Here is a 24478-nt window from a genome sequence, read left to right as displayed (position 1 = left end):
TTTTATTTTCACAGAGTACTGTAAGATACTTAAATTTTCTCGTAGGAGAATCCAAACAGCGGACATTCTTCTCTATTTTTCCTCTCCATAAAGTGATCTGAAATATATACATTTCTTGCTAACACATGCTAGACTTAGATCAGTTTTGGTGGGATCCAATGAAGGTCTGAGTCAAGCATCAATTTGGACATCAGATGAAACGTATGCATTTGGGTCACAAAATCTGGGGATGTGTAGTTAGAGGCGTTAGCACATGCATTCATTAACTGGCTATCACTTATTAACTTATCGAAACAAAGCAGCACATTCTTATTACGATTTTCTTAGCCTCTTACCAGCGTATGTTAAATAAAAGAGTAAAGCAAACTAACTAAGCAAGATTTCTAAAAGAATAGACGTGGGCAGGTTTAGAAATTCGGATTTAAGTCAAAAATACACTCAGAGCAAGACACTTTGGTGTCACACTGAATAATATTTCTCGTAATTCTTTTTACTTCCTTTGTTCCAAATATTGTTAGCTTTATCCATTAACTCTAGTTCATCTGCCTAGATCACCCTCATGGTCTCAACTATTATGGTGTAATAAAGTTTTTTTTAAAGAAAACATTCCATGCTCATGGATCGGAAGAATAAACATTGTTAAAATGTCTATGCTGCCCAAAGCAATGTATACTTTCAACACCATCCCAATCAAAATACCAATGGTGTTTTTCAAAAAGCTGGAACAAACAATCCTGAAATTTATATAGAACTAGATAAGACCCTGAATCTCCAAGGAAATGTTGAAAAAGAAAAATAAAACTAGGGCCATCACATTGCCTGATTTCAAGCTATATTACAAAGCTGTGATCACCAAGACAGCATGGTGCTGGCACAAAAACAGACACATAAACCAACAGAACAGAACAGAGAGCCCAGATATGGACTCTCAATTCTATTGTCAACTAATCTTTGACAAAGCAGGAAAAAATATCCAATGGAAGAAAGACAATCTTTTCAATAAATGGTGCTGGGAAAACTGGACAGCCACATGCAGAAGAATGACACTGGGCCATTCTCTTACACCATACACAAAGATAAACTCAAAATGGAAGAAAGACCTCAATGTGAGACAGGAATCCATTAAAATCCTAGAGGAGAACATAAGCAGTAACCACTTAGACATCGGCCACAGCAAATTCTTTCAAGACACATCTCCACAGGCAAGAGAAACAAAAGTGAAAATGAACTTTTGGGACTTCATCAAGATCAAAATCTTCTTCACAGCAAAGGAAACAGTCAACAAAACAAAGAGGCAACCCACAGAATGGGAGAAGATATTATCAAATGACACTACAGACAAAGGGCTGATATCCAAGATCTATAAAGAACTTCTCAAACTCATCATCCAAAAAACAGATAATCAAGTCGAAAAATGGGCAGAAGACATGAGTAGACACTTCTCCAAAGAAGACATACAAATGGCTAACAGACACAAGAAAAAATGCTCATCATCACTAGCCATCAGGGAGATTCAAATCAAAACCACACTGAGATACAACCTTACACCAATTGGAATAGCAAAAATCAACAAGGCAAGAACCAACAAATGTTGGAGAAGTTGTGGAGAAAGGGGAACTTTCTTACACTGTTGGTGGGAATGCAAATTGGTGCAGTCATTTTGGAAAACAGTGTGGAGGTTCCTCAAAAAATTAAAAATAAAGCTATCCTATGACCCTGCAATTGCACTACCGAATAATCACCCCAAAGATACAGATGTAGTGAAAAGAAGGGACATATGAACCCCAATGTTCATAACAACAATGGCCACAATATCCAATATGTGGAAAGAGCCAAGATGTCTTTCAACAGACAAATGGATAAAGAAGATGTGATTCATATACACAATGGACTATTTCTCAGTCATCAGATAGAGGTGAGAAACTATTTTCACGGTCAGGTCCGAGTAGAATCTCTTACTTAACCAGCTTTGAGCCTTGAAGGCCTATCTTAAATCCACCAGCCCAGGTTCTAGATTCCTATGCATATCCTCCTCTGACTTACCCTTTCCTTACAGACACTATTAACCCATGGTGATATTCTACCTGATAAGAGTATATCCAAAAACCTTGATTTTCTTGGTCAGCTGTGTTCCTAGTGATCTTTGAGGAGTTAACAGTCCACATTTGCAAGCGATTTGGGAAGGCGATCAAAGTGGTAGCCCTAATTGAGGGATGGACCTTGAACTTCCCTCAGCTTTCCATCTCTCTGAATGATGACACTATGCCAGGGATCTGCTCCCAAACCCTGCAACTTTGGGGTTTCTACCCAGGCTGAGAGTCAATACTACTTCCCATGATGTTCACTGGATTCTTTTCAAAACAACTATGCAGAGAAATGAAGTAATTTTCACATGTGTAGGAGGTAAAAATACAACAAATAAAGGGGGCTAAAGGGAGGACATTTTAAAATACTTTTTTAATTGTGTTATGTTAGTCACTATACAGTACATCATTAGTTTTTGATGTAATGTTCCATGATTCATTGTTTTCGTATAACACTGGGTGCTCCCTATAATCCATGCCCTCCTTAATACCCATTACCAGGCCCACCCATTCTCCTACACCTCCCTTCTAAAACCTTTTGTTTGTTTCACAGAGTTCATAGTCTCTCAGGTTCGTCTCCCACTCTGATTTCTTCCCCTTCATTTTGCCCTTCTCTTAATATCCTCCATGCTATTCCTTATGCTCCACAAATAAGTGAAACCATATGATAATTGACTTTCTCTGCTTGATTTATTTCACTTAACATAATCTCCTTCAGTATCATCCTTGTTAATACAAAAGTTGGGTATTCATCCTTTCACCTCTAAAAGGATGTATGATGCTGGTTTGGGTGTGTTTTTTATTTTCCATGTTTTGTTTTAGGTATACTCTACCTTGACTGAGAAAGGGTTTAATGTGGCTTATAGGAGAAAGCAAAATTACATGAAAAATAATAGAAAGTGAAGGTAAAATATAAAATCTGGGACAGAAAGGAAGTCCAGGAGTGAGGTCACATTTACCAGCACCACATGGCTCTGTGTACTTAGCAAGAGAGAATACACTCCTCGTTCTAAGCTTTCTAACAACAAATTTGAACGAAGAGTGTTTGTCCAGTTTCAAGGTTTATAATACCCAAAATATGAAAATACTAATCATATTTTGGAAAGGATATGGTGTATGCAAATAAACAACTGTACACAAGGCAACGTGGAAATTGCTCAGCGAAAGAAGGGAATAACAGGTTACTTATTGTAGTTAGGGCAAATAGATTCCTTCTCCTTTAATTGCCAGGAAAATACTTGGACAAGTGATGGGGGCCATTAATTTAATGAATGTTTACATAACTTTCACTATATTCCAGACACGCTTCTCAATGTTTTAAGAAAAATAACTTGACCATCAAAATAACATTTTGAGGTAGGCTTTTAACATACCCTGATTTTACAAGTGAGAACACTGAGTCACAGTGAGATGAAGTCACTCATTGGCTGTAACAATCAGGGCTTCCTTGGAGAAAAAGAGCCCTATGAGTGACACAGAATAAATTTAGTATAAGGATTAAGTCCACTACACCTTGGGGTTGATTAAGCAGTCTTTGTAAGTCTCTTGCCTCTGTTTCTGGTGCTGGGCTTAAAATCAGCAAGATCAGCAGTCAGGAAGGAAAACAGATCTGAAGCAAAGGAAGAAAGAGGAACTGGGAAGGTGTGTCTCTCTTCTTCACCACCCCTGATCTCGGTAGGGTAGGCCACCTGCAGGATGAACTGGCACCTTCTCCAGCTCACACTCTGATTTGATCCGGGAGTTGAAGAAGCCGAAGGAAGCAGGAAGAGCTCCAGTCCTGGCTGTTGCCCCATATCAACAAGTTGAGTCAGGAGATGTACCGCAAAGTACGTCTGAGCCTGAAGTTCTTACTCTACTGCTGTAACCAGATATATACAAGGAAGATGTTGGAAAATAATTCCAACATAACCGCTTTGGCAGAGTACAAAGCCACAATGACAGAGCTGGGATTCGAACCCGGGAAATCTGGCTCCTGAGTCTATATTCTTAGCAACTTTACATTTCCACTTCTCTCTTCATGTTGGGTCTTGAAGATCCATTAGGATGTATCCAGATCTAGGTCTGTAAAGTCTTCTAGGTAAATGAAATGACAAGTACAAATGCAAGGCAGATTTCAGATGTGGCAAAGACCTCTTAGGAATTCAGTTTTCCCTGAATGTATTATATGAATGAAGGAGAACGTACCTTTAGATAAGCTGGAGAAGCTGATAGGGCCCAGATTTTTGGAGTCTGTCCTCTAGATAATAGACAGTCTTTGCTATTCTAAATATTGCCTTTTTTTCCTACTAATAGGTTCCAAACAGAAGCTGCAGCCAAATTTGGTATTATTTTTTTCTTATGGAATATTGTCTACAAAGTTCTCCATCTTCAGGAAATCAGGTCCAATTACACTGGCTTTAAAGATACTATTGATTTTCTCGCAAGTCATCAAAACTTCAGCATTACAGAATTTGTTAAAAAAAACGGTTTTTATCTCAACAGTAGCACACTGTTGGAATGTGACTTTTTTGGAAAGCCATGCGGCCCACAGGTAACAATTTGATATTTCTTCAAATATCATCAACATAATAAACTACTGCACTGTACTGTTTCACACGGAGATGAAGTTTACTTCCACAGAGAATCAATCTAAATTTGCTGAAAGAGGCTATTTCATTAGTTCAGCCTTATGACATCATGGGGTATGGAATACACATGAAACATCCTTCTTTTTCCAAGTGGTTAAGTAAGAGAAGCTAGAGAACAGAAATCTTTGATTAACTTTGTTGCAGGACAATCTCCCAAAAAAATTAATGCAAGGGAATATTTTAATATTTCCCATTCTTCAATAACATATTCCAAGATAACATTTTTATTATCATTAAGGAGCCAACATTCAATTTTTTTTTTTTTTGCTTGAAGGCTGTAGAAAGCATTTCACAGCATTTGACTGTGAAAATTACATATATTTCTCTAATCACTCATAACATCCTATTTTTATCCTTTATGTAATTAGTCTACATTTCAGAGAAAGTGTTGGATATCCATGGAAACTATTAGCAAAGGGATATGTAGGGACTCTGACACCCTGTTTCTAGTAGGAGCAGTTCTGTAACAGGTGTTGCTAGGTAATTCCAAGTAAATTTCACAAATTCATGATTCTGAGACACAATTCCTTATTCTTCTGGTAGGCTTCCTTAGCGCACAGACCAAAATAATGTCTTGACAGACATCTGACTGAGATGAAGCCCTTTTTGAACTCTTAATGTAGAGAAGAATTTCTTCTATGCTGCTTGTTATTTACTAAACAACATGTTCAAACTTGTCACCAAGAAAGTTTGTATTAGACAGGAATTTTTCAGGTGCAACTTACAGAAACCTACCTCTGGAAACAAAAGAGTAGAAAGAATGCATCGGGTTAATTAACAGGGAACTCTTGAGAGTAGGACTGTTTTCAGAATAGGCTCAACCAAGACACTTTGACAATATTATTAACATTCTCTCTTTCTATCTCCTGACTCACGCTGGTTTTTTTTTCCCTGTGCGAATTCTCCTCACAGAGCCATGATGATTGCTGACAACCCTCACCTCCCATTATCATATGTTAACACTCCAGTATTCTCTTAATAATTCCATGCAAGACTGATTAGCTTTGCGTAGGACACATGTCAGTTCCTAAACCAGTTACTGAAGTGAGGGAATAGGGTATTCAGATTCGCCCAGTTTTCATTATATGGGTGCCTCTGTGGTATTGGCATTTAGAAGATGCCAATGGTGGTGGAGGGGGGAACCCTCAAAGAACCTTCTCCCTAGGTAAGAATACATGCTTCCATGAATCCTTACTAAACACACAACAAATAATTTTTAAAAACATGTTTATTTACATAAAAAATCTCAGATAATCACATATAGATTGACACAAAACATATTTAAAAAAAAACCTGTTAATGAACACAAACCAGAATCACCACATTACCTCTTCTTTCTGATATTTCTGCATTCTCATGTAGACATCTGATTTTTTTTAAAGTTAGAACAACGTCAACTTCAAAAGTCACCAAAATACCTAACTAATCACATTTCATTTGGTTCATTTTCATATTGAGGACTTTGCACATGTCTTCACTGAATATGGAAATTGTTTTACTTTTAATCATGGTGAAAATATTCAAGCAAAGGAAAAAGTGAGTGTCTCTGGAAGAGGCTTAAGCTTGCTCTTCAATGTCAATCAGGTACTGAATTTTCTTAAACCTTGCCAGGGGTCAAGACAAATAAGAATGTGCAGAGGTTTCAAAAGATTTGATCAAAATATTTTGCCCTGTCATATTGCTCCCACAGTTGGTATTATTTCAGTTTTTGTTAACCTAGCCTGCAGTCCCATGGATGCAAATATTGACATAGAGATTAAAAAATTAAAATTTAGAGGCATAATCTGGACATTTTTAACTATACCACTGACCATCATTTTTGTGGCTCCAGAAATGTTCATACCACAAAATAAGGAAGCCAGAAGTTTCTCAGATACAATGTATATAGCTGATTTAAAATGACTTTATGTGTTTTAAGAATATTTTTAGAAAGACTTTTATGTAAAAAAGGTAACATGTTTTAGAAAGAAGTCGTGCACGCACATTTGACAAACCATGGAATCTATAGTCCAAAGGATGACTAAAAGAATACTCATTGTATAAAGAATGCTGTATACATTGACTGCCTAAGCCTAGTTTCTACAAATTTGTAATTGGTCCAAGAAGTCTTTAAGTGTTTAGGCCTGAGAGGCAGATGTCCAGACACCTAAGGAATACAGTGGTTGTCAGCTTTCAAGGGTACTTGGTGTAACTCTCCCCTCCAAGAGTAATTCTTATGTTGTATCTTACACAACTGTTTCTAGTATTATACATTCATAGATATTCTGCTTCACTATTATGGTTTTATGTATGAAGATTCTGAAATACTGATAAATTAGGCATCCAAAATTATATGATTAATGTGAAGTTGAGAAGTAAACCTGGTTTCCCCAAATCCCATTAAACTATCCTACCTCTCAATCCAAATGAATAAGGCCATGGGCTAATTTCAAAGAGTTTTTCTTTAAGGCATGTTTCATAACTTCCTCTTGTATCCCACTCAAGATACTTTTTTCCTAACACAGTACTGCAACAGTAAAGTGCATATATATATATGTGTGTGTGTGTGCACGCACACATGCATATATATATACACATATATATAGTCTTATCTATAAAATATATATATATATATTCACTTGTACTTATATTTTATTTATATTTGCAGGACATTTAAATACTAGCCATATAGTCTGTTCAGATATTATATTATGAATTTTACAAGCTAGAATTTCCCAAATATTTTTAGAATGCAATTAAAATCTGCAAATGCAAAGTAATATTCCATAAGTAAATGGCTCTTAAATACTTGCCCACACTAGCCAGTGGAGTGTTTCTTAGAGAGTCATAACAGACTGAGGAGAAACAGGGTCCTGAGCTACAAATAGAATATTAAGCATGTTTATTAAGTGTAATTACATATGCAGTTAATCCATTCACAGAAAAAAATTATCATATTCCCAAGTCCTTTCTTTCACCTTGTAATCTGAAATTATAACTACAGACAGTCCCTGATTTAACAATGTCTCCACTTAAAATTTCTCAACCTCACAAATGGTGCAAAAGGGATATGCATGCAGTCGAAGTCATACTTCAAATTTTGAATTTGGATCTTTTCTTGGTCTAATGGTATGTGGGACAATCTCTTATGATGTTGGGCTGAGGCAGCTCTCAGCTAGCCACGCTATCACCAGCATAAGTAACTGATACACTTGCAATCATACTACACCCATAGAGCCATTCTGGTTCTTGCTTTTGGTTCCATATGCAATAAATTACACAAGATGTTCAACATTCTACTAAAAAATAGGTTTTGTGTTAGATGATTTTGCCCAGCTCTGGGCTAAAGTGAGTGCTCTAAACATGTTTAAGATAAGATTGGGCTAAAATAGATTAGGCTAACCTATGATATTCTGTTAAATTAGGTGTCTTAAATGCATTTCTGGTTTATGATATTTCTTCTTTACAGTGGGCTTATCAGTATGTAACCTCACTGTAAGTCAAGGAACATCTTTAATACTAAGATACCACAAGTTTAGAGTTCAGTTTTTTCATCTGGCCTAGGATTTATTGACGAGCACTGGTGTTAAAAACATAGCATATGTCTTCACTCTTGGGGGAATTGAATTTCAGTTTTAAATAAGGCCAGAGATTTTAACTGCAAGAAGAAGAAAGGAGCCAAATGATTTTCTAAGACAAACAAAGTGAAGAGAATAGGCAAGAAAGAAGCAACTAAAAGACCACAAGGGGAAGAGAGGGCCCTGGGAAATCAGACAATTAGCAGTCATGATATGTTCTATGGTATTCATCTGAGGCGAAGGTAATCTATGGAAACTGTTGACTCCTTGACATGTGATTCAACCATGAAAAGTACATCTTAGGGAGTTATTTTTCAGTTTTCATATAAAAAGAAATTGGATATTGTTAGGAAATATTTAATTTTAAGTAGGTCAAATGCTATCATGAGTTAATAAAATGAAATCTTGAACTTGTGTAGACTTGATATCAGTTTGTCACTGGGGAAAATTTGGGGTCGTTTCTTTCAGGAGGAATTCACTGATGACCCAGCCCTCGGTTTTGTTGATGCTGGAATCATCTTTGTTATCCATTCACCAAAGAAGGTGCCACAGATTGATGGCTTAGGCTTGTCGTCACCTGTAGGAATGCATGCCCGAGTAACAATCCGCCAAGTCAAGGTAAATAGATGTACAAGGTATAGAATCTGAGGGAGTCAAGTAGGGTAGTAAATGGATATATACCTAAATAATACTTCCACTAGAAACCTCTTTCTGCCATGCCATTAGAAGACCTCTGGAACTTTTACATTTCGTTTCATTTCAGATTCTTTCCCATTACTAGGAGGTACCTATGTAGTAATATCAGTGAATTCACATGTACAATATAAATAAAAGCTGGGAAACCTGGGAAATTCAAGGTAACTTCAAATTTCATTAGAAGTGGAAAGGATCAGTAAATATGAAGAGAACTCCAAGTTGTTGAATTGTGCTTTATCTCAATGGGATGTTCTGGGAAGAAGAAAAATAAGTGGGAAGAGCAAGGAATCTTGGAGTCGGGCATGTCTGGCGGATTCCCATTTGCCAGCCACTTGCTCTACAATTTCCTGAATTACTGTCCTGAAATTCTATCTCCTCTCTCTGAGAAAAAGACCTCTTTTTCATAGTTATTATAGTAACTACAACGTTTAAGTGAAACAACGTCAAGAAAGCACTTACCAGGACACCTAGGTGGCTCAGTAGGCTATGCACCTAGCTCTTGATTTCAGCTCATGATCTCAGGGTCTTGAGATGGAGCCCCAGGCTGGGCTCTGCACTCAGGGGGGAATCTGTTTGAGGTTCTCTCTCCCCACTCCCTCTGCCCCTTCTCCTGTGCTCTCTTTCTCTCAAACGGATAAATAAAATCTTAAATATTTTTTTTAAAAAACCACTTACCATATTGCCTGGCACATAGTAAGTGCTCAATAAAAGATTTTTTGCCTGTCATTTTGCTTGGTGTTTTGTGGGTGGACCTATGAATATGCTAACATGTTATTTCCATAAATGATACTATTTTTTATTACGTGATTTAATATTTAGAGCAGTCAGTCTGTCTGATTTTATTGATTCATTTTAGGTACAGAGCATTTGGGATATGTGTTAAAGGACCACTGTTATATTTACCTTTGGGGATTTTCAGGCTAAAAGAGTAAGCAATGCAGGCAAAAGTAGTCAATTAAAAAAAAAAAAAGAATCAAAGAGCTCCAAGAGAAAAGTAAAAAAATATATATTAGCTTCTCTTGTTGGAATGGAAATGTATGGATTGTCTCAGATATACCTCCTGAGCAACGTGTTTATTTTCTCTTAAGACAGTTCATCAAGAATACCCCTGGGGAGAATGCAATCCTAACATCAAGCTACAGAATTTTAGTAGCTATAGCACTTCTGGTTGCTTGAAGGAATGTAAAGCTCAACACATACAAGAACAATGTGGATGTTTACCTTTTCTGCTTCCTGGTAAATAAAGAATGACAAATTTCCTCTTATGCGAGCTTAACTTGAATCATGGAAAATAACATACCATAAAATTGTTTTCCATTCTTATGAAATCTATGTCAGAAAGTCGTCTACTTGACACGTTTAACCCCCACCAACAGATCTTAAATCACGGAAACAAGCCAGAGATTTCCAGAAAAGAAAAGAAAATCAAGTTAGTCTCCAATTCTTATTTTCAGGATGTAAAATTGGGTGCTCTTAAGTATCTAAAATTGATCGTCCCCATTTTCTCAATTTGAAAGAAAAATTAGATCATCTATAAAAATGTTAATCAATCCTGAATATGTCATTATTGGGAAATTCTTTTCTTTATCATCAGAAAACAAACAAACAAACAAACAAACTCCAGGCTCCCTTTGCGAACAATCTGGGACATTTCCAGAGCCAGGGACATCAGCAGCAAACACTGAAGAAGGCCATAGAGCAGAGTGGGTGGGTCAGAGCTGGACTCTGAACCAAGCTGCTCATCTCAGCTACGCAAGTTCTCCTCTCCGTGACCTTAGACTAAACCTCTCTGTACTTCTTATAAAATGGGGGAGAATCCTAACAGTGTCCTACCTTAGAGGATTGTCATACAGATGAAAGAAGCATGTAAGTGGTTTGAAACGTGCCTGACACAGAATACATTCTATATAAGCCTTGGTTATTTTTATTCAGATTTGCCTCATACCCCCTGGCCAGCAAATACATAAAGAAAGACAGAGTGGGTTAAAGGCAATACCAGTTTAAGTTTTTTTTAAATTGGCTGTTGTGGCCCATCTCACACACACAGGTGCGCACACACACGTACACACACTATCTCTCACAGATAGACTAATACCATGCCTAGATAACAAATTGCTTCTTAGAATTTGGAGAATGATCACTTCCTTTTTTCTAGAATTCTGGTTATTCGAAGTGGTCGTTCTGTAAAACGCTCGTGCTGGATCTGATTTGTCATGGCCCATTATCTTTCCAAAGTTTCTGGGGGGAAACATCTGAATTGGTGGATGGATTATAATGTTTAAAATTTTAAAATGTATTACTCCTTGCAAATAGAACTGGATAACAAATAAAGACCAGAAACTAGACAAGATGAACTATAAAATACAAAGCATGGCATTTTTTGAACTTTAGCATATACCAAGTGTGTTCAGAATGATATCTTATTTAGTTTGTTCCTCACATATCCTTCTGAATCTACTTAGAGATGATGAAATTGAGATCTATAGACTTTAATTGAAGTAACTAAAGTACCTCTACTAACAATTTGCAAAGGCAATCCCCAAGATCCTCTTTTTGGATATGGATTGTTTCCAAAATGTCATTGTTCTTTGTAACGGAACAAATATCATTGGAAGAAGCAAAGCATACTTTGGAAAAGAGAAGTTTTTTAAATAAATTTAATGCTGGAAGTAGATTTTTTTTCTTTTTGCTTCTTTCATTTCCCTTACCAAGAAACGTCCTCATAGTAAGCCAAGTTTATCTACAACTTGTAAATAGACAATCCCTCTTGGTTATTTGCAAGAGCATTGAGTAAACACTGTGACTAACCCTAGGGACCACAAGGGTTATAGCAGTAGACAAGTATCTGTGTTAAGGTGCAATGGCTAAAGCTTTAGAATCAGCCTACGATCAAACTCAGCTCTGCTCCGTATTGATTTTACAATTTCCTCTCAAGGTCCACAGACAGTGATTAATAATATTGGTACTTATCTGACCGCTAGAAAAGCAGCCCACCAGGTGTACGAGTTTGTGTATATATATTTAAATTAATGGATGTTAAGTGTTGAATCACTAAATTGTGCACCTGATGTTAATATTACACTGTATGGAAACTAACTGGAATTTAAATTGAAATAAAACAAGAAAAAGAAAGCAGACGGTATGTTGTGCATCCTTCAACTAATACCGTAAAAAATAAAAATCAATCAATCAATGGATAGAGGGAGAAGGACAGAAGGTGAACCAAACCCTACTCCCCTGCAGCTACTTGAACTGATGAGATGATAAATGTGAAAACAATTATAAATTTCAAAGCTACATTTTTAAAATTAGTATATAGGCAGAGAAAAAAAGAAACATGGAAATAAAAACGTTGTTATTTTTCCTCCCAATGTATATTTTCTTTAGATATTAGCATGTTTGCATAGTTTTTGTTTTGTCTTGTTTTGTTTTGCAAAAGAATGGGCAGATGGATGGATGGATGGATAGATGGATGGTTGGATGGAAGGTATTTTTGTCATTATACCACTTATTTCATAAAATATAAAGTCTCTATGTTTACACTTATTGTTTTTAAGGAAATGGGATAGAATGTGACCTACAAAAGTTTTACAACTGTGTTTCTCCTACACTTGGTAAGTAGCTTACTTTACTTCTTTATTCTCAGGACTTATATGAAAGATGCTCAAAGTTATACAAGACATTATTTTACTTTTTTAAGATTTTATTTATTTATTTGACAGAGAGAGAGCAGGAGAGCACAGGCAGGGGGAGTGGCAGAGGAAGAGGGAGAAACAGGCTCCCCGCTGAGCAATGACCCCCCAATGTGGGGTCTGATCCCAGGATCCTGAGATCATGACCTTAACCAAAGGCAGATGCCTAAAAACTGAGCCACCCAGGTGCCCCTATACAAGCCATTAAATTATATTATAGCTAGTCCAGAAATGAAACAGAATAGAGATTGTAAAGAGGGAGTTTTTCAGTATTCTTAAAATTAAGTAGCTTTTTATAGACACAGTAAAACAAAACAAAGAAAACAAAACCCTCTGATTTCAAGATAAATCTGAATTAAATATTTTCAGTGCCAAAGTAACAGCAAGACAGTTTTGATTTTTATTGCTAACTTTTATGTTTTTTTAATTTGATACTTTTGTATAATCAAAATAGCTTTGTTGTATTTTTCTTATTACATAAAGCATGCATATTGTGACTAGTTCCAACATGCAGAACAGAGAAGAATCTTGTGGAAATCAGTAGAAGTTGCATCACTCTGAGAATTACTGTCATTACTTATGTGACCATTCTTTCATTTATCCGTTTAATTATACATATATCATATATAAATACATATGTTATATATATAGGCATACATAAAATTTTATGCAAATGAAATAAAAATCATACATGCCACCTTTACTGGGGACAGTTTCTTCTTAAGCAACATTTTTTTTTTTTTTTGCTTTCATGTTGTTTATCTTAACCCCTAACCAATATTAACACTCTAATATAGTCTACCTTTATTTTTTTCCACATACGTAGCTCCATATTTATGATATTAAATCACCGTTTTTTTATTAAAATGGAATATTATATACTCTCCTATAAAACTTGGTATTCTATCCCATTGTGGAAATACCTCCAGTAAACCAGGAATAGAAATTCACAGTTTCTAAAAAAATTAAAAATTAAAAAAAAATGTAAAAATAATAAAAGAAAAAAAAAGAAATTCACAGTTTCTTTTCCGTTGTTGTAAAGTATCTCATGGAATGGATATGGGTAGAAGGGATCACATATATTTTTTTAATAGCTTCCAAGCTGACTATGCAGAAGTCAGATTAGTGACCAGTGGAGTTAAGAGGTACATTATGAAATTTCTTATAACTTCCTATTCCCAATGGGGACTGGAGAGAGAGTTTGGGGAAATAAACCATGCATGTTAGAGAGTGTTGTAGGATAAGCGGATACACAGACAAGTGTGTGTTTGTGAGAGTTTGTGAGTGTGAGTGAATGTGTCTGTGTGAGTAGAGGTAAAGAATGGTGGTTTTAACCAGTGTCAACAACTAGAGAGTGTGTGCGAAAGTCATGCCCTAAAGGAGTATCAAGGTTAGATTCTGGGGGAAAAAAAGCCCCAAGTTTATCATTAATCAGGGGGTCTTGGTGAACAAAGGGTTTACGAGAACAAAGAGTTTCAGTAACAAAGCCACAGGGAAAACAAGAACCGGAATATCTACCAAGAGTGGGGAGCAGTGGACTGGACACTGGGATGTGGTCCAGAGGAACGCTGTAGACAAATATTACCTCCTATAGGGGATTTTTTCAGTATACATTTGCATAGATAGTCAGATTGTTCTACAGAAGTCTAGAGAAGAAGAGGACAGAGAACCTCTGGCTGATTTAGAAGTCACTGGGTCCACAGGTACGAGAGAACCTCAACACCCAGCCACATATTTCAGTTAGAATTTGGGATAAACCCAAGGGTAAGTTTACTTTAAACCTGCGTCATTTGCTTTCAGGACTGTGTTTGAAATTTCTTCTCAGAGTGACACAATGTCACTTAAACAACTTTCCAACGTTTTCCTGTCCAAATGGATACTATTTTATGGAAATAAGCCCAGAGACTTTTCGAGAAAGAATTTCTGATTTCTAACAAAGATCAGAATCCAACGGCTCAATGAATTTAAAAGATAACAACACCTAAATGTTTCATTTTCAGTCTCCTTTGCTATATTTACACTGAAATCTAAATAAAATATAAATACCGTTTGCCAAGAAAGTAATGATAGAACTTGTTAGCCACTTTTTTAGCATTGAAAGTAAAATGATAAAATTTGTAACAGCTCTGTCCTCCCAACTGTGGAGTAGTCCTCTTCTCTGAATACCTGATTTTCATTCCAGACCTCATTGAAGATAAGGGATTATGCACAATGGGAACACATAATTCTAGTTGTCCTGTTCCTTGTGAAGAAACAGAATATCCTGCTACTATTTCTTATTCTACTTTCCCAAGTCAAAAAGCTTTGAAATATCTTTCGAAGAAATTAAATCAAAGTCAGGAGTATATCAGGTAATCTTTTTATTTGTAACTAACAGGAACATTTTATTTACTCAAAACTTCCAAAGGCCAAGGAAACAAAATTCTGCACAATCAAAGGACGCAGTGGCTTACATCACGAAATTAACCATGAAAATCTAGATTTTAAAAGTGGATAAGGTCATGTCTTTCAGTCCTTCAATTTAACTGTGTGAAAAGTAAAATGAGGCCTGCTTGAGGAATTTGCTCATGATCTCACCTTTGTGGACTGACTGAGGAAAATCACACGGCTGACGAGTATCAGCTGATGCTTTAAAATAGGAAAATTCCTCACCTGAGTATCACATAGTTTGAATATTTTAATAACTGTAAGGTTGATGGAGCACAAATTATTATTCTCATTTTACAGGCAAGGAAACTGACACGCGCAACATCTCAATAACTGTCCTAGGCAGGTAGTCAGAGACACGAGAAAACTTGGGCTCAAGACCTAGGACTCCAGTCTCCCTATATTTTTCCACAAAGATATATCCTTCCAAATTTGATTAGCCAAAGATTAACTAAGGTCTCTTTCTGCTACACCATGCTGCCTCTTCAAAATCACAAATCAAACTTCATAGAGAACTCTTTGTTCCAAAAGGAGGGAGCAACCTTAACGTTTCTTTGTTTTTTGTTAATATTTTTAAGCAGAGTGCCTGAAACAGCAGTCCATGGGAGTTTGTACTTTAGTAAAATGAATAGATATTAACTCATTAAAAGCCAGGTATCTAACATTGAAAGCACATTTTGATTCCACTTTTAGCCTGGTGTTCCTTTTCACAAAATAAATAAAATACTCTCCCCATGGAAATGCCCAGACAATGAAGTGATCTTTACAAGTCAGCAAGAAAAAGTACTTTCATTGAGACAGGGTTGATATGTATGATTTCAAACACTTAGCAATTACAAAGATGAAGGGCATGAAAATTTGAGATTATCTCTTTGTTAATGTTCTTGTGTCCAGAACAGATGTCTCTTTGTATTCCATTTTAATATGGGAATGTGATTTACTTATGGTATTATTTCTGTTAGACTTAAGTATGACTGAGAGGTGCAGTCTGTGTGCCTTTTGACAGATCGAGGTCTCCTGAGTTACATCATTACTTAATATGCCTCATGATGGATTGAAATTGCTCAGGATTTAAGTCTGAGAATATCTGTTTGTGTCAGGAGAGATACAGTTATAAAATATCTGGATTTTAATAATGGTAAGGAGATCAAGGAAAAATGGAGTGTTTATTGCATTTACAAAACACTATGTAAATACTTCCAGCTACTTGAGTATGAGTGCTATATTAAGGGGAAAGAATGCGTTTTGCATAAAACAAGTAATTTCATATGACTTTTGCTTGAAAATATGTTAAATTAAAATGGAACAATTTAAAAAGTTCATTTGTTTTACTAATGAAACTGGCCAAGAATCAGCCAAAGTTTATCCTCATATTCAGTTCCATACTACTGCCTTAGTCAGGCTAAGCTTCCTATCATCTTTATAATGGGAATCAGCAACAGCCTCACATGGCATAGATTCAATAAGACCCAATTACTGGGCAAGTCACTTGCCTGAGAGAAATTGAGTAAATATCACACTATTTTTGTAAGGTATAAATTTATCCTCTCTCAAAAATACAGATGGTTAATGATTGGAAATGTTTATGAGGTTTGTGCTTGGGAAGTTAAACAGTATTATCAATGTACATGCAAATTAGGAGCACAATGGGGGACAAAAAGATTGCAATATTACTAAAATTATTGCACTTCCAAGACAACTTTATTATTTCCTTCATTTTGACAACTGTTTTATTATTTGTAAATATGACAGTACCCCCGATTGTCTACTTAAACCTAGCACATTCTCTTGTTACCCTGAGTTAAACCAATGGAAATTAAGTAAACATATTAATGATACATTTTGAATTAAGTATACTTGAGAATATTGATTTCTAAAACTCTGAATAATTAGAAGAGTGATTTACAGCCATGTTTCTAAGATATATTGGAGGACACCACATAATTCTAGGAAACATTGTGAATAGGAATCATTCTTCATGACAATTATTTTTGCTCTCTAAAAATCATCAGGTGGTTGGTTTCCACCTCAGCTTATAAAATAGACAGGTTAGTATTTACTCCTTTGTTCATTGGTTTCATCTTTAGTTTGTTCCCTTATTTGTTCATTTTACAAATAGGTAATGAGCACCTATTATGTGTCAGGATTTGGGTGTTCTAGACATTAAGGATTCCTCAGTGAACAAAAGACAAAAACTCTGATTTGTTGCACTTATTTTCACTGGGGTGAAGATGAACTCTCTCTATATATAGTCATGTCAGGGGGTGCTAAGTGCTTTGGAGAGAAAGGAAGCAGAAAAAGGGCCTGAGGAAGCCAAAGTCAAGGAGGGTTGTTCTCAGTGTTGAGGATTGTGACCAGGTAAGATCTACCTGGGAAGCTGACAAATGAAGAAGACCTAAGGCTGTGGTCCTCAAACTTTCTGATCTCAAGGTCTTTGCATTCTTAAAAGTTACTGAAGAGTCCAATGAGCTTTTCTTTGTGTGAGTTGTGTCGATATTTGTCACACTGGAAATTTAAACCATGAAAATGCTATATATTAATTCATTTACAATCACAATAATAAATGTACTAAGTGGCAATATAGATAAAAGCTTTTTACAAACTGTTTTGGGAAACAAAAAAATAATTCAAGAAGAGGAATGGTATTATCTTGGAATATTATAAATTTCTTCAGTGTCTGGCTTAATAGACGACAGCTGGATTCTCACTTTTGCACTTAATCTGTTGATTTATGTTATTTTGCTTGAAGAATGTAAAGAAAATCTAGGGTCAAACAGATATATGACTGGGAAATAGAGACATATTTTAATAGCGTTTGTAGATATGTGACACTTTTCTTTGATAACTCATCAAAATGCAACACAGGTAGTTTCTTAAATGTTAATTGTAAGTTGCACCATATGGTTGCCCCATGGGGAGTGGGATTGTCTCTCCATTCAAAATTTGATTTGGGTGTTGGGACCTATGATGCCACAGATGCATCAAGGGGGTATGAAAAAAATTTCAGTGGTCATGTAATGAGAATTTCTGGAAGTCTCTAGGATCTCCCAAGCAGAGCCTCTCTTAGCTTAGAAGAACCAGGAGAGACAACTGACTTTGCTTTTCACTGTGGTCATGAAATGGACTTGGATGAGATATCTCAAGTGTTTGAGATTTCCCAGGTGTCAAAGGAAAAAGTACATGGACTTTCTTACCAGCTTCTCTCTTATAGGACAAAAAGTGGGAAGGGTGTCATTTGAAGGCTGCCTTTTGAAAGTAGTGAAATAGCAAAACATACCAATGAAGTTTTCATATTTAAAATATATGTTAAGCCCACAAAAAAATAAAATAAAATAAAATATATATTAATATCTATCAAATATTCATATCTACTGATATATTCATATCTACTGATCTTGTACTTTCAATGGATCTTTCATCCATTGATGATTTTGAACACTATTTGTTATTAGAAAAATTCTCTGAGTAGTGCAGATCTTCCAATATTGATCCGTTAATTATATAATGTACATTTTATTTTAATATCATTATTTATCAGAAAAGTCTTTAAAAGTTGGGGAGTTGTCAAGCTCATTGTAACAGACACAAATTTTCCAAAATTATAACAATAGCTTAAAAGCTAAGCTTGAAATTTATTACTAACTGCAAATATTATCAGTTATTTCTCTTGAAGAGACAAGGCATTTCCTTCATTTTTGTGACAATGTCTACCAAATATCATAGTCTGGATAACCGTAGTTTGCCAGTCATCCTTTCAAATACAAATGATGTTCCATGTAAATGTGGCTACTTCCTTGAAATAACAATCACAGTGAAAATGTCAAATAATACGTTTATGTATTATGAAAATAATTTTGACTTTATGAACTCCCCAAAAAGATACTGGGAACCCCTAAATATCTGTGATTACACTTTGAAAACTGCTGATCTCAAGGAGATAAAAGAACTGGCCTCAATAATAAATGGTGGAAGAACATTCCAGAAGGAGGGAAATCAAATGTGGAGGGAGATTCTAAATCAGTAGCATGCCTCATGTATGGTAGAACAGAATGGAGACTAGTGTGGCAGGAAGCAGTGCAAGTAATGGCTAAGGATGGTAGGACATGAGTTGAGAAAGTTCGAAGCAAGAAGGTAGGTGGCAGAGATAGGGTCATGGAGTTTTACTGAGAGTATACTAGGATGTATCTGGGAAGTTTTTTGTTTGTTTGTTTGCTTGTTTGTTTTTAAATATTTTATTTATTTATTTATTTGACAGAGAGAGAGGTCACAAGTAGGCAGAGAGGCAGGCAGAGAGAGAAGGAGAAACAGGCTCCTCACTGAGCAAAGAGCCCGATGCGGGGCTCGATCCCAGGACCCTGAGATCATGACCTGAGCCGAAGGCAGAGGCTTAAACCACTGAGCCACCCAGAGAAGTTTTTACATTAAAACTGAAAGTGGAAAGACCAATCAGAAAGCTATTGGGAAAATCCAGGTGAGATGAGAGCTTAGGCAATGATGGTAGAAATGACTGGGTGAGAGGTGGTTGGATTCTGTATGTATTTTGAAGGTAAGACAAATATTTATGCATGGATTTGGCTCCCAGTGTCATTACATTACAAATAATGAAATAGCAAGAGCTTGGCTTGAAATATGTTCCATTTGAAGTAACTATTGTAGATTCGAATAAAAAATACCATGAGACAGTTGGATTTTTTACTGCAGTTCAAAGTAAGATCTGAGCTGGAGACAGAGCATGTTGAGTGCATACAAGACTATATGAAGAGTTATTTTAAAATAGTTTTTATTCACTCTGGTCTCATAAAAAGATTTCTAGAAGGCACTAAGAAAGCAGAGTCTCTGCCTTAATATATCAATGATATAAAGTAAATGACTGCATTTATTGAATACCCAGGATATACCAGATTCTGTGCCATTCTTTACACACATTATTTAATTTCTCCTCATACAATTCTAAAATCCTGACTCTGAAATTCTTACTACAGATGAAGAAACCAAGACTCAGGGAAACCATGTAGCTTCTCCAGGTTACACCAGGACAGATTTAATTCAAATTAGACACCCGTTTACATGTTTGTAAATACACCAATCTACTCAATAGGTATTTACATATAATGTCTTTTTCCAATTTTCTTAAGAATAAGGCATAGAAGAAGTATTGGATCTGGGGGAAAATTCTTCCTAAATACCAACCGAGGTATAAGAGTACCTTCCAAATGAAGCTGTTGTGATCACAGTGCTCTGTTTCATTCCACATTAAATGACATCTGAATTAAAATGAATATTACTTTCATCAAAGAGGAATTAAAAGTAGTGCTGACTATCCTGAGCTAGATTAACTTTACTTTTATCCCCAGGGAGAATCTTGTGAACATTGAAATAAACTATAGTGACTTAAACTATAAGATAACTCAGCAGCAAAAAGCAGTGAGTGTGTCTGAATTACTTGGTAAGTGTTATTTAGTTGTTTCTCAGTTTTTAAGACATTTTCTATCAGGTTCTTTTTTTTTTTTTTCTTTTGTACTTAAAGTTTTAGCTTATCAATGGAGGAGAAGAGATAGTGGCTGTCTTTCGTCTATCGTTTAAATCTGGCACTTTCCCACTTTCTAGACACTCCACCAGCAAACCTCACACCAGCTTTCACAAAGAAAAGTCTGACATTCCTACTTACACACAGCATCTTACTTTCCCTTCAGACGCCACCCTGCCCTCAGCAAATGACTACTGAAAAAAGAGGTCATTTGTAGGGTGTTTCAGCAATCTTCCCTCTGAGTGGCCTATCAGGTATCTCAGACCTCCACGCAGAATTCCACCCAGACTGGACTGAAAAGAAGAGACCCACCAAGCAAAATTCAACCTTCCATTTACAACCCTTGTCTGTTTACATCCTTAACAAATCGAATTGCTGATTTCCTAGCTCTCATTGAATATTTAGAGGAAGTATGTCAGAGACAGTAAGGAGTATCAGATTTAGGCAAAATGACAGCAGTCACACACTGGCAGCTGAGTCCCCGAATAGGGAGGAAATGTACAGATTCCTCAAAGCTCTAGGAGCAACCTACACTGCATCACCCCTCTTTACAAAAATAGCAGGATCCTAAGAATGGCCCGGTGCACCGAGAAAAAGATGAATAATGTACTCTATTTAAGAAGTTAGTGTTTCAGTAGTCAGATTCATAGAGACAAAAAGGGGGATGGTGGTTGCCAGGGGTAGAAGCATGGGGGATTGGGGGATTTTTTTTAATGGCTATGGGATTTCAGTTGGGGAAGTTATGAAGATGGGTGGTGGTGATGGTTGCACACAGTGTGAATGTACTTAATGCCACAGAACCACAGCTTAAAATCTATGAAAATGGTACACTTTGTGTCACAGTTTACTATAAAAGAATCACAAACAACGAAGACAAGTACAGATTTTAAAACTTTCTAACACACAGGGCAATATCGTGTACTGTGCTTTTATTGCATAAAATATTACAAATGCTTAAAAAGATAGTTTTCCAAATTGCTTAGAAATTTGTTTCTGGAAAACATCGTCACTCAATATAACCATCTAAATATTACATTTCTGTTTTTCATTCAACACAGGAAAATGAATTTGTAATTGTCTATGGTGTTTTATTAATTTCCCTAGATTTAGTATCTTCCTAAATCTTTGAGTTACACTCTTGGAAACAGATTTTATAATTGCTTTCTCTCTCTCTCTCCTTTCTCTCACTCAAGGCATCAGTTTGTTCTTTCTTTATAACTCTCTTCTTTTTGAGATGACACCAAACTTAAAATGATATAATTAACTAATCTTCATATAATATCGGCTATAATTAACTTGTTTGTTTCAAAATAATTTCAAGGGGTGCCTGGGTGGCTCAGTGGGTTAAAGCCTCTGCCTTCAGCTCAGGTCATGATCCCAGGGTCCTGGGATCGAGCCCCACATCAGGCTCTCTGCTCAGCGGGGAGCCTGCTTCCCTTCCTCTCTCTCTGCCTGCCTCTCTGCCTACTTGTGATCTCTGTCTGTCAAGTAAATGAATAAAATCTTTAAAAAATAATAAATAAATAAAATAATTTCAAAATGTTTCAAAATAATTTTGTTTCAAAATATTTTGTTTCAAAATAATTTCAAGAAATGTTTCAAAATAAATTTCAGTAATGTTTAATTTGCTTTTTATGAAAAAACGTGATTTATTCCATTTCGTTATTGGCTTTATTACAGCAGATGTTGGCGGTCAACTGGGCCTATTTTGTGGGGCCAGTATGATTACAATTATAGAAATTATTGAATATATATTCACCAATTTCTACTGGATATGCATTTTGTTCTTGCTGAAGATACCTGACATCATGCCAGGGAGTCTTCCACCTCAGGATCATCTGGGGAAGAGAAATCACATAGAAGAATGCTAATAATGTTCTTGTAGGACAAAAGCTTTTGCTCTTCTCTTCATAATACATTCAAATTTATTCACGGCTAATTTATTGTTATGTAACTTATTTGATCTTACAGTTTAGGGATTCAATAAAAGTCATTGTAGATATCTATCTCTTTATGCATATCTTATCTCTGTCCATATTTATGTATAAATATTAATTTATAAATATAAAAAAAAAACCTGGTGCCATTTAATTTTTTCACCATTGAATGCCCAGCACCTATAACAGTAGAGATTGTGTGGTAGGCATTTCATAAATATTTTTTTTTTAATCAATGAGTGTGTAATGCAAAGACATTCTTTATGACTGGATATGCAAATTGGACCTGGTAAATGAACTGTATATGAGGAGAGAAGATACCTTTTTATTGAGAAAATAATATGTGTAATTTGTGCTTTACAAAATTTCAGAGAATTTTTACTTTCACTAAAATGCAACGTAATTTTATTTTGTCTGGAGAGTTGTACTGTATGTATGACTTTTGGAGGATCAGGAATCTCTATAGCCTATTCAGGCAAATACCTAAAATAAATTTATTTATAAATAAAGTTAAATTTATGGTATACTGGGAGTACATAGTGTTTTGTCAGCTTTTCCAAGTATCTCCATGTACTTATTTAAGTGCCCTGGAAATGAAGCTAGTGCAATCAGACAGGACTCAAGCAAATAAGAAATATGTCTATCCTGTGATCTGGAAATCCCAATCATGATAAATACTTCAGGGAAATTCTCCAACAGAAACGTGACAGGCTAGGAGTTTCCTCAACTACATAGCTGTCAGTGAGGAGACCTATGTTAGTGGTGTGGGGCCATGCTCTCAAAGACAAAGCAGCAGAGACACACACATGGATTAAATGTGATCACCTCCAGATATTGATATATTGATAAATCTTTTAAAAAATGAAGTGTTAGAGAAAAAGCTTAAAGGACTTCTGAGTGGCTCAGACAGTTAAATATCTGCCTTCAGCTCAGGTCATGATCTTGGGGTCCTGATGGAGCCCCTGTTGGGCTCCCTGCTCAGCACTGAGTCTGCCTCTCCCTCTCACACTACGCCTCCCCCAGGCCCGTGCTCTGGCTTCCATGTGCTCTCTCTTTCTCTCAAATGTATAAATAAAAGCTCTTACAAAAAGAAAGAATAAAATCCCTTAAAAAAAGAAAAGAAAAGAAAAGAAAAAGGCTTTATTAAAAACATAAAACCCATGGGGCGCCTGGGTGGCTCAGTGGTTTGGGCCGCTGCCTTCGGCTCAGGTCATGATCTCAGGGTCCTGGGATCGAGTCCCGCATCGGGCTCTCTGCTCGGCAGGGAGCCTGCTTCCCTCTCACTCTCTCTGCTTGCCTCTCTGCCTGCTTGTGATCTCTCTCTGTCAAATAAATAAATAAATAAAATCTTTAAAAAAAAAAAAACATAAAACCCTCCCAAAGGCGATCATGCGAGAGTCTGCATAAATTGAAAACACATGTACACAGAACAAGTATATATGTCTTTAGAGAACATGTATTTTAAAAGTAAACAAAAATATAGCATTAACTATTTACATAAAAAACACATTAGAAAGATTGCCTGTAATGAAAAAGGGAATGAGAAGTGGGAAAACAGAACAAAATGAAATAAACAAGGTGAATAAATAGGAAATATAAGAATGATGACAGTGCAATGTGAAAATCAACTCATTTCTTTGTCCTGCAGACCAAAAAATAGAATAAAATATTTGGCTGAAAAGCCATAGTTTTTTTGTTTGTTTGTTTTTGTTTTGTTCTGTTTCATTTTGACAGTTGTGAAAAATCATTTGTTGTGCTAATAGTATGACTGAGTCTCAAGCTTAGCGCAAGACAGCTTCTCCCTTCTTATATTACAATTCTTTTCCCCTCTTCTTATCCAAATCTATGAAGCTAAACCAAGGAGATACTATTCTTAATCATTTTAACACATTGAAAAAAAAAATTTAAACAATTTGTAATGTAAGTGATTC

General features: G+C 35.9%; 1 protein-coding gene across 2 annotated transcripts in view; it reads left to right on the top strand.

Annotated features, from left to right (window-relative positions):
• Nucleotides 1–22912, top strand: part of ASIC5 (acid sensing ion channel subunit family member 5) — a 30783-nt gene extending 7871 nt beyond the window's left edge. Inside the window, exons 3-10 of one of the 2 annotated variants that reach the window (XM_045998071.1) lie at nucleotides 4377–4614; nucleotides 6170–6295; nucleotides 8737–8886; nucleotides 10053–10200; nucleotides 12522–12578; nucleotides 14839–15007; nucleotides 20438–20529; nucleotides 22291–22912. In XM_045998071.1, the coding sequence (XP_045854027.1) occupies nucleotides 4377–4614; nucleotides 6170–6295; nucleotides 8737–8886; nucleotides 10053–10200; nucleotides 12522–12578; nucleotides 14839–15007; nucleotides 20438–20529; nucleotides 22291–22481 (1171 nt within the window). In that variant the 3' untranslated portion in view covers nucleotides 22482–22912. The remainder of the gene's footprint in view (nucleotides 1–4376; nucleotides 4615–6169; nucleotides 6296–8736; nucleotides 8887–10052; nucleotides 10201–12521; nucleotides 12579–14838; nucleotides 15008–20437; nucleotides 20530–22290) is intronic. The other variant, XM_045998073.1, reaches the window with a different exon arrangement.
• The last annotated feature ends 1566 nt before the right edge of the window (nucleotides 22913–24478 follow it).

This window comes from Meles meles, chromosome 2 (genome assembly GCF_922984935.1).
Source record: "Meles meles chromosome 2, mMelMel3.1 paternal haplotype, whole genome shotgun sequence".
Lineage (NCBI taxonomy): Eukaryota > Metazoa > Chordata > Mammalia > Carnivora > Mustelidae > Meles > Meles meles.
Note: the sequence above shows the minus strand (reverse complement) of the source record. Positions and strands in the feature narration are given on the sequence as shown.